Source organism: Octopus bimaculoides, chromosome 13 (assembly GCF_046866305.1).
Source record: "Octopus bimaculoides isolate indiv1 chromosome 13, ASM4686630v1, whole genome shotgun sequence".
Lineage (NCBI taxonomy): Eukaryota > Metazoa > Mollusca > Cephalopoda > Octopoda > Octopodidae > Octopus > Octopus bimaculoides.
In genome coordinates, this window is record NC_142940.1 from 29,778,939 (window position 1) to 29,790,365 (window position 11,427).

The 11,427-nt window shown below is 46.3% G+C and overlaps 1 protein-coding gene across 1 annotated transcript; it reads left to right on the plus strand.

Annotated features, from left to right (window-relative positions):
- The first annotated feature begins 8,539 nt into the window (after positions 1-8,539).
- On the plus strand, positions 8,540-10,886 carry LOC149132861 (uncharacterized). Its single transcript, XM_089362077.1, is given in 3 exon segments — positions 8,540-9,115; positions 9,118-9,334; positions 9,336-10,886. Coding segments are annotated over 3 exon segments (1,851 nt in total). The 5' UTR covers positions 8,540-8,730; the 3' UTR covers positions 10,585-10,886.
- Positions 10,887-11,427: the final 541 nt, after the last annotated feature.

Sequence of the window (11,427 nt, forward strand, 5' to 3'; positions counted from 1 at the left end):
ATTGCAGGTATGATGGAGGGTATCACCAGCAGGGGAGGGTTCAGATAGAGAGAGAGGAAACAAGCTCAACCCTACATACACACAAGTGCACCCACACACAGGAACAAGCACACAGGGCAGCCGGATAACTTTCTCTTTCACTTGATAAGGCCAAGGAAAATTCCTTTGTAGTTATTGGCATGTTTCTAGATGGAATGAAAATGAAACAAAAGATAGCCGGTTAAGTAGGTGGGCAGATAACCTGGTTGCATTTGTCCCAGTAGAGAGATAGAGAGAAAGAGAGAGTGCAGGTAATATAGGGAACCGCACCAGTGAGGAGGGGGAATTAAGAGAAGAGACATCTTGTAATGGTGGTGACAAATTTCTAGACAGAACGAAAGATAGCCAGTTAAGTAGGTGAGTGGGTAGTTGGGCTAGTTGCATTTGTCCCAGGAGAAAGAGAAAGTGTAGGTAATATATAGAGAACAGCCCAGTGAGGAGGAGGGGTTGGGAGAATAGACATCAGGTAATGGGGGTAGGAGGAGAGAGATATCCGGTGTAGATGGTAGGAAGATAGAGATATCCGGTATTGGTGGTGGGGCGGGAAAGGACGGGCACACCACAAACAAAGTCTAGTTAGGGGACATAGTAAGAGGGATGAAAATAATGGTAATAATAATGAAATTAAACAGGCCGAGAAGTGAGTAATTATCTTAACGAAAGTACATGAGAGATAAAATTATATTTTGAGGGGACATTTTCAAAGGTTAGGGAACAACGTTTAGTTAGGGGACATAGTAAGAGGGACGAAAATAATGGTAATAATAATGAAATTAAATAGACCAAGAAACGAGTAATTATCTTAATGAAATTACGTGAGAGACAAAATTATATTTTGAGAGGACATTTTCAATGGTTAGCTCATGAAAACTAGCTGTTAGTAAGTATTAATGGCGAATGAATGTACGAAAGATCGAAAAAATGAGAAAATCTTAGCTTTAGCAATGCATCATTGGATGTCAAAGGAATGGAATGGAAGTGAAACACATGAGACAAAGATTTTTAAATAGATAAGCTGCAAATGGAAGCAAGTTTGGTTTGGGGACATGGTACGAGGGATGAAAATAACACTAATAATAATGAAATTAAACAGACTGAGAAGCGAGTAATTATCTTAACGAAAGTACATGGGAGATAAAATTATATTAAAAAATGAAATTTTATTCCTGCAAAGAGGTATCTCACAGATCGTTGTAGTTATGAAATATAACAGAGAGAACAACTTCACACAACATCAAGAAGACGTCAGAAAAAACTGGAGAGGTGATTTGGTGATACAGGATTCAAAAATCAGAACTCTAAACTGCACCAGCTGAAACAACAACTCACATCTACAACTGAAAAACTGAGATATAAATCTATGAAGTATAAACAACAAATGTGGATAACTGAGATGGATGGAAATGGTTCACCTATTTCATACCACATGTTCTTGAAACAGCTGTAAGAATTTGAAACCTTTACTGAATTTATCCATTGATTCCTCTTAAAGTCATCCTGAGCCATCCATTTGATGATTTCGACTAATGCAATATTGACCATGCATGCATAATAATTTTCTCATCAATTCCTAACACGGACATACAATTTCATACAATGTCATGCTAGTAGATTTATGTTTTATATTTTATATTCTACATTTTATATTGTATCATCAAGTTCCTATTCACATATATTTTTATGAAGTATTCTGATGTTGAGAAATATTCTGACATAATGAATTATAACTCCTGCAATCTGTTCTCATTAATCTTTATATTCCATATTGCTCTATTAATTAGAGTGCTAATTCATTGTTCTGTACAGGGAGTTATTCTCCCTTCATCATCATCATCATCATCGTTTAACGTCTGCTTTCCATGCTAGCATGGGTTGGACGATTTGACTGAGGACTGGTGAAACCGGATGGCAACACCAGGCTCCAATCTGATTTGGCAGAGTTTCTAGAGCTGAATGCCCTTCCTAACGCCAACCACTCAGAGAGTGTAGTGGGTGCTTTTACGTGCCACTCGCACGAAGGCCAGTCAGGCACTACTAGAAATGGCCACGCTCAAAATGGTGTATTTTATGTGCCACCCGCACAAGAGCCAGTCCAGGGGCACTGGCAATGATCTCGCTCGAAAATCCTACGAAGGCCAGTCAGGCGGTACTGGCAAAGGCCACGCTCAAAATGGTGTATTTTATGTGCCACCCGCACGAGAGCCAGTCCAGGGGCACTGGCACGATCTAGCTCGAAAATCCTTACACATGTCACGGGCACGAGTGCCAGAAAGGCGATGCTGGGCACAGGTGCTATCCTGATTTCGCTTTCACTTGCCCCAATAAGTCTTCGCAAGCTGAGTTTCGTGTCCAAAGAAGGAGACGACGTTGGCACGGGTGCCAGTCGTCGAATTTAGTTCGATTTCACTTGCCTCAACAAGTCTTTGCAAGCGGAGTTTAGTGTCCAATGTAGGAAAGGTACGCATAAGTGGGCTGGCTACACCCCTGGCAGAGGCCTTGGATTTAGGTCTCACTTGGCTTGCCAGGTCTTCTCACGCACAGCACATTTCCAAAGGTCTTGGTCAGTAGTCATCGCCTCGGTGAGGCCCAATGTTCGAAGGTCTTGCCTCACCACCTCAGCCCAGGTCTTCCTGGGCCTACCTCTTCCACGGGTTCCCTCAACTGTTAGGGTATGGCACTTTTTCACACAGCTATCCTCATCCATTCTCACCACATGTCCATACCAGTGCAATCGTCTCTCTTGCACGCCACAACTGATGCTTCTAATGTTCAAGATACTTACACTCTGTCGGGTATGCACACTGACATTACACACCCAGCGGAGCACACCGGCTTCATTCCTTGCGAGCTTACGCATGTCCTCAGCAGTCACAGCCCATGTTTCACTGCCATGTAGCATGGCTGTTCGTACACATGCATCATACAGTCTACCTTTTACTCTGAGTGAGAGTCCCTTTGTCGCCAGCAGAGGTAAGAGCTCTCTGAACTTTGCCCAGGCTATTCTTATTCTAGCAGCTACACTTTCAGCGCACCCACCCCCACTACTAACTTGGTCACCCAGATAGCGGAAGCTGTCAACTACCTCTAGTTTTTCTCCCTGGAATGAGGCAGAAGTTGTTTCCTGTTTGTTTACAGTGTTTATTGTGCCTGAACATCTGCCACATACAAAAACTAACTTCCTAGTTAACCTGCCTTTGATATTGTTGCACCTCTTATGTGTCCATAGCTTGTACCGGGTACATCTTATAGAGTTACTACCTACTCCTTTTCTACATACTGAGCAGGGCCATCTACCTGAAGAGGTTTGTGTTTTATCTACCTTCCTACTTATTAGGATTTTGGTTTTAGCTAGGTTGACTCTAAGGCCCTTCGATTCTTGTCCTTGCTTCCACACATGAAACTTCTCCTCTAGTTCTGATAGTGACTCAGCAATTAGTGCAAGGTCATCAGCATAGAGGAGCTTCCAGGGGCAACCTGTCTTGAATTCCTCTGTGATCGCCTGGAGGACTATGATAAATAGGAGGGGGCTGAGGACGGAACCTTGGTGGACCTCTACCTCTACCCGGAATTCATTACTGTACTCATTTCCAACCCTCACCTTACTGACAGCATCTCTGTACATGGCTCGCACAGCTCTCACTAACCATTCTTCTATCCCAAGTTTCCTCATTGACCACCAGATAAGGGATCGGGGGACCCTGTCAAAGGCTTTCTCCATGTCAACGAAAGCCAAGTACAGAGGCTTATCCTTGGCTAGGTATTTCTCCTGCAGCTGTCTTACTAGAAATATGGCATCAGTGGTGCTTTTATCTGGCACGAACCCAAACTGCATCTCATCTCTATCTGATTATATATATATGTGTGTGTGTGTGTGTGTGTGTGTGTGTGTGTGTGTGTATGCAGATGTATGTGTCTATGTACGAGTTTATTTATAGACATAGAATTAAGAATATGTGAGTGAAAGAATGTGCAAAACACATACATGCAAAAAAAAAAAAGAAAAAAAAGAAAAGGAGAGGTCAAAGGCAGAAGACAGACAAGGGGATAAACTATTGTTTAGCAGTGAATGAACTATATTTTAAGTTTTTATTGTCAGGAAGCAGATAATTATGCATTTTACTGAAACAAGCCTCTTATGAGGCCCATTTGCAGAAACTTTATTCTCATGACTGCTAGTTTCATCAGACAAGTTGGTCAACATGTTGTTGGTTTCCATGTCATACATGGAAGCCATGAATATGGTTCAAGAAATGAGGAAGATGTAAGGTGTTCTGTGATGAAACTTTGCAACACACACTTCAAGAAACCAGCCAACCTCCACATTACCAACCAATGTGGCATACACACAACTCATATCACATCCTCACTTGGAAATGGCATAGAAAGGCTATTGCTAATGCCAAAACCTTTCCTGGCAAAGAATACACCCACAACAAAGATTAATTGCTAGGGACTTTAGAGTCAGGACTAGGCAGACACGGAAACAGAAGACAATATGAGGGAAGATATAAAAACTAAAAGATCCCATAGTTTTGATTAAGTTTAGAGCAAGTCTAAGTGACACATATGACTGACTCTAGGGAGAAAGATTTAAATAGTTGTAGTATTGATGACAACTGGAAATTCTGTAGAGAACCTAAAAAAGATGTAAAAAGTATTAACAAACCTTGATGACAGCCTTCACACACTTCTTTTAGGAAACTTCAATCTCCCTAATGTCAGAAAACTACAGATGTGCAGTTTACTAGACACACCTGGCTTCTTTTCAGCCTGAACTTTCATAAAGCTAATTAAAGTATTTAGAAATACATATATACTAACATGGTATATCCAGTAAAGCATGCTCATCTAACTTTTTTCAAGACTTTGCATATCTTCTGCCCTAAGGCCCACATCTCACTACTGTGCAGCAATGCACTTCATATGTAAGCATCATACAATCTGCTTTTAATCTTGAGGGATAAGCCCTAATGGCCAGCAGAACTTTCTCCAATATAGTTTTTATTCTAGTCATCATACTTTTGGAACATCTTCCTGTCACAGCTAATTTAGTTACCTAGATAGCAAAAGCTACTAACCACTTAAAGCGAGACATTTGGGTATTTGAGAAAATTTATTTCAAGAGCACTCTTAGTACTTACTGCTACAGGGCATTTGCTGCATCTGAAAGCTGTCTTCTCTGTTATCCTTTGTATGTCCACTGATTTGATTACATTGGACTCATCTTATAAAATTTTTACTGATTCCATTTCTGCAGGCAGAGTATGGTCATTAAGGGTCCTGCTTTTTTCTTCTGTATTTAAACTTTTGTTCCTGCTTTGGTTACTTTAAGGCCCTTAATTTCAGATTTTGCCACCATGTCTGGAATTTCAGTTTTAACTCTTCTACTGATTCTGCTATAATTGGTGAGTTGTTAGCATGCACCAGTTCCCAAAACCAGTGTGCTTGTTGCTTGGAAAACTATAATAAATAAGAAAAGAATGAGACTTAAACCCTAATGTACCCATGGCCTGCACACAAAATTCACCACTGAACTCATTGTTGATTGCCATTTTGTTACCCTTCATACATTTCTCACAGACCTTTCATCTATTTTTAATTTCCCTAATGACCACCGAATCACAGTACATAGGTCTTTGTCAAAGGCCTTCTCCAGATTAGTGAATGTTAGGTATAGAGCATATTCCTTAACCATGTATTTCTCTTGCAGTTGTCTCACAAAGAGTAGAGCAACAGCAGTGCTTCATTCGAGGAAAAACTGAGCAGTAACTTTCGTAACCTAGTCTAACAGTTTGATGCCTCTGTTCTTACCTCCCTCAAGTGCATCTTGCTTACTCTATGATACTGAAATATCAGTCAATGAATATGGCACCTTCCAGTATTACTTAATTTACTTAAATGACAAGCTAGTACCCTACTTTGCTACATATTTTAAGCATCTCTGTTACTGTCCTTGACTGTCCACCTGTTTTCCCTACTTTCATGTGCTTTATTGCTCTATCTATCATACTGCTGAAACTTCATTGACTGGTCCCTCTATTGGTTCTACATTGGGTCCTCTCCCCCCTCTCTCTCTCAGACACAAACACACACACACACACACACACACACACACACACACACACACACACACACACTCTTCACATTCAGCAGCCTCTGACAGTAGCACTTCTATGCCTCTTTCTTATCAGTGTTAATGAGAACAATGATGTCATTATCATTCTGCACACATTTCTCTCCAACAACATCTCGATTTTCTGTAGCACACTGTCTAGCAATGAAGTACACATTATACCCCTGATCTTCATGCTGTAAAACATGTTCAATCTTCTTTTCTGACTGTCTTTTTGTTATGTATAGTAGGCATTTAGAAACTTTTTTTAGCAATTTGATATTTTTCTATGGCTTCCTCTCTTCAAATCTCTCTGAGTCTGTCTCTTTATTGTTATGATACCTACCACCAGTCTGGTCAGTAGCATATTGTCTTGTAAATGTTGCTAGTTTTGTTTATTATTATTATTATTATTATTATTTGGTAGTCTTATTTTTAGCACATGCTTTCACTGCACTACCGAGCACAGCTCTGTGTGCTTTGGGTATGTGTTGTGGCTTGTTGTGGTGCTCTTATTTTCACTGTATTGAAAGTGTTTTAATTAGGATGTGTGCGGTGCCTAGTAGTGCTATTTTCTGTATGTCCTATATGTGGTATGACGTCAGTGTCTGGGGAGGCTGACCGGAAGGGCGAGTCGACCGGAAGGGGAAACAGGGCAGAGGGAGCCTCGATCGGCGTTCGTGCCCTTTTCGAACGGGGCTGCGGTCAGGACAAGACGCGTTAAGCGACGGTCTAGGTTTGGGAGAAGCAGCTGCTATACCTGGTGTACCTTGGGTCGGGGCAAGCTTCAAGGATCGGATACCGCAAGACGGACTCGCAGTCGAGGAAAGGAAAACCGAGGTAAGGCGATTACATCTGCTCGTACGCACACACCACAAGCTATTTCGTCACCACGTGCAGAAATTCGCCGCGATGGCAGCCACCAAGATTAGGATCGCCAGCGATGTGATCAGGCCTTTTAATGGCGAAGGAGATGTGATGGCTTGGATACGAAAAATTAGGCTCGTTGCCAAGCTGCAAGGAATAAGCGATGTGGCGAGTCTCATGGCTCTGTACTTGGAAGGGAGCGCCCTGACCCTCTACCTAGAAATGGACGAGGAAGAAAGATTGAGTGCAGAGAACGTCGAACGGAGGCTGAGAGAGGCATATACGGAGAGCGAGTACGCTGCCTTCGTAAAACTAGGAACGATTAGATGGGGGGGAGAACAGGTAGATGAATACGCGGCGGAAGTGCGAAGACTGGCCACGCTGGCTGGGTTTACGGGAGAAGGCCTGGACAGAGCGGCGCGGCTGGCGTTTGTAAATGGATTCCCCGACGACGTAGGGATCCGATTACAGCAGTTGCCTGGCGGGAGGAAGATGGCGCTCAGCGAGCTAGTAGCGCAAGCTCGCGTGTTGACACAGCACGTCGGAAGGAAGCCGATAGCGATGGCGGCGACAGAGGCACGTTCCGACAGACGACAGCCTGAGAGCGGCGTGAGGAAGCCTACCGAGCAACGACAGCGGCCGTTCTCGGGCCGGTGTTTCAAATGTCAGGGGCCGCACATGGCGAGGGAATGCGCTGAATCGGGGCCCGTCTGCTATCGATACAGGAAGACTGGGCACATCGCCCGTGATTGCGACCAGGGAAACGACCGTGGGGAAGTTGCTGCCTCTCAAACTTTCCCCGCAACCAAGTAGAGGCGCTTGTGGAGGCGCTGCCCGTGGTCGGAGTCGAGGTCGAGGGGAAGAAGTTCAAGGCCCTCGTGGACACAGGTTGCACGACTACCCTCGTGACGCCAAGGGTGGCGAAGAAATGGGATGGGACGAGTAGCGTCCGAGCGGTCGACGGTAGAGAGATCCGTTGCAGGGGCAGCTCCAGTCTAGAGATAGCGTTACCGAGCGCGGCGCTGAGGCTACGGGTGATCGTGATCGACTATGTGATAGACGGGGTTGATGTCGTGTTGGGGATGGACGCCATCAACCGTCTTGGTGGCGTTAGGATTGCAGGAGATGAGGTCACGTTCGGAAGCGTGAGTCGGGACCGCCAGGGAGAGCAGAGCCCCGTCGAGGACAGCGCCGCTTACACCATCGAAAACAAAGATTTTCAGGCGGCGTTTGATGGTCGGAGGTGGACGATAGAGTGGCGATGGAAGGACGAGCCCCCACTACTAAAGAACAGGGTGAGCTGCTATCAGCATACGTTGAAAGGTCACGCCGACGTCGAGTTCGACGAGGAGGTAGAGAGATGGATCAAGGAAGGAGTCCTTGTCCCGTGGAAAGAGGAGGTGGTGAGTGGAGTGCTGCCTCTGATGGCGGTGGTGCAGCCGACGAAAGGAAAAGTCAGACCGGTGCTGGACTTTAGGGAACTGAACGACTATATATCGTGCCACACGGGAGGCGAGGCAACAGACGTTTGCGGTGAGACGTTACGTGTGTGGAGACAGTCGACCAAGGCAGCGACGATCGTCGACTTGAAGTCGGCATATTTGCAGCTCCGTGTGAGTGACAAGCTGTGGCGATACCAGCTGGTGCGGTACAAGTGCCGGACGTACTGTTTAACCAGGCTGGGTTTCGGGCTGAATTCCGCTCCGAAAATTATGGTGATGGTGCTCAAGTCCGTCCTAGGGAAAGAGGAGAGAATAAGGAAGGCCACCAGTTCCTACATCGACATTTTGGTTGACGAGACTGTAGTGCCAGCCACCGAGGTAGTGAGACACCTGGAGAGGTTCGGGCTGATTGCGAAGCTGCCTGAGTCGATGGTGGGGGTAGCTGCGCTAGGGCTGAAGCTACAAAAAGACAGATCGGGCGAGCTGGTGTTCCGGAGAGGAAACAAGATCCCAGAGCTGAGTTCCAGCGTCAGCAGGAGAGAGTTGTTCTCGGTTTGTGGGAAGTTGATCGGACACTATCCGATCGCTCGTTGGTTGCGCATTGCATGTAGTTACATCAAGAGACGAGCAAAGGGGGAGAGTTGGAGTGACAAGGTAGGAGTGACAAGGTGGCGATGATGCGGGAAATCCTGGAGAGAACGAGAGCGGAAGACCCGGTCAGAGGAAACTGGTATGTGCCCAAAACGGAGTGCGGGACGGTTTGGTGTGATGCTAGCAGTATAGCGATAGGGGTTGTGTTGGAGATCGAAGGTGCTGAGGTGGAGGATGCGGCCTGGCTACGGAAAGTGGACGACTTCAACCACATTAATGTCGCTGAAAGGGGTGAACCTGGCCCTGAGATGGGGACTGCGCTCGATCGAGATCCGGACGGATTCGGCCACCGTGGTCGGCTGGGTAGGAACAGTAATTACCAGCGAGAAGAGAGTTCGGACGAAAAGTGCCGCGGAGATGTTGGTGAAACGCCGCCTAGGAGTTTTGGGAGAGCTGATCGGCGAGTTTGGACTGAAGCTGACCGTGGTTTTCGTGCCTTCGGAAAGAAACAGGGCGGACGCACTGACCAGGGTGAAAAAGGCGTGGCTGGAGGAACCGGAGGAAGCAAGGAAAGGGATAGCAGCAGCGTGTCGGCTGGGTGACTCCGAACTGAAGGAGCTACATGCTATGCACCACTTGGGGGTGGATAGGACCCTGTATCTGGCGAAAATGGTTGATGCTGACGTCACTAGGAGAAACGTTAAGAAAGTGGTCGCGAAATGTGACAGATGCCAGTCCATTGACCCTGCCCCGGGTGGGCATGAGCAGGGGAACCTCTCAGTAGAGTGCAACTGGAGGAGACTGGCTGTGGATGTGACGCACTACCGTCAGGAAATGTATCTCAGTATGGTCGACTGCGGGCCGGGCCGGCTGACCATTTGGAGGGAGCTGAGGACAGGCATTGCCGATGAGATTGCCCGCATTCTGAACGGGATATTCTTGGAGAGGGGTCCTGTGGAAGAACTGCTAATGGACAACGGGGCGGCGTTTCGTTCGGAAGCGTTGGGAGAGATGCTTGACCGGTGGAAGGTGCGACGATTGTTTAGAGCGGCGTATAGACCGAGTGGCAACGGAATCGTTGAGAGGCACCATCGGACGATCAAGGCCATGGCTGAAAGGGGGCACATTTCGCCCCTGGAAGCGGTCTACTGGTACAATATGTCTCCCCGATCCGGACAAGCGGAAGAGTCTGTGCCGCACAGAGCGGTGTTCAAATATGAATGGAGGCATCCCTGTAAGACGCCGGAGTTCTGCGAGGAAGAGAAGGGACCCGCCGGCGTGAAAGTAGGGGAGGAAGTTTGGGTCAAGCCGCCGAAGGCACGCTGCACATCACAATGGGGCAGGGGAACAGTGACAGCGGTCAATTCCAGAAACAATGTCTCTGTGGATGGAATGCCGCGTCACGTGCTGGATCTGCGCAGGATTGCCACTTCGTCGGATGAAGATTGCGATGGAAACGAGCTACCTAGCTTGAGAAGATCTCGACGTGTAGGGCGCCCGCCCGGTTGGATGGCGGACTTCGAATTGGAGTAGGGGTGAACGTGATCTTTAAGATCAGGGTGGCGTGTGGTATGACGTCAGTGTCTGGGGAGGCTGACCGGAAGGGCGAGTCGACCGGAAGGGGAAACAGGGCAGAGGGAGCCTCGATCGGCGTTCGTGCCCTTTTCGAACGGGGCTGCGGTCAGGACAAGACGTGTTAAGCGACGGTCTAGGTTTGGGAAGGTTTGGGAGAAGCAGCTGCTATACCTGGTGTACCTTGGGTCGGGGCAAGCTTCAAGGATCGGATACCGCAAGACGGACTCGCAGTCGAGGAAAGGAAAACCGAGGTAAGGCGATTACATCTGCTCGTACGCACACACCACACTATATACTTGTAAGTCCTGGTGTTTTTGTTATGTATTTGTCTGAATGTTTTTTTTTGTCATACCTAATGCATTTACTATGATAGGAATTGTTTCTGTTTTTAGGCTCCACATTCAAGTTACCTCTATTTCTAGATCATTGTATTTTGAAAGTTTCTCCATTTCTTTTAGAGAAGCATTGTCATCTGTTGGTATTGATACATTGATTAGAAAGCATTTTTTTTTTTTGGTGATCTCTGACAACTATACCCGGCCCATTGGCCTTAATTTCTCTATTTGTGTGTCTTGGTCAGTGGTGGATCTACCATAAAACTAATGAAGCTTAAGCTTCAGGGTCCCTAATCTTGGAGGGGCTCCCCCTGAAGCAACTTAATTTTTTCATTCTGTCAATTTTTTTGTTTTTGTATTTTGCCATGCAGATTGCTGTTACCAGTCTTAGTGGACGTCATATCATACTCCTACACAGAGTCTAGACATGCAGTGTCTAGCCACAAGTTGTTCACCTGATGTTTTT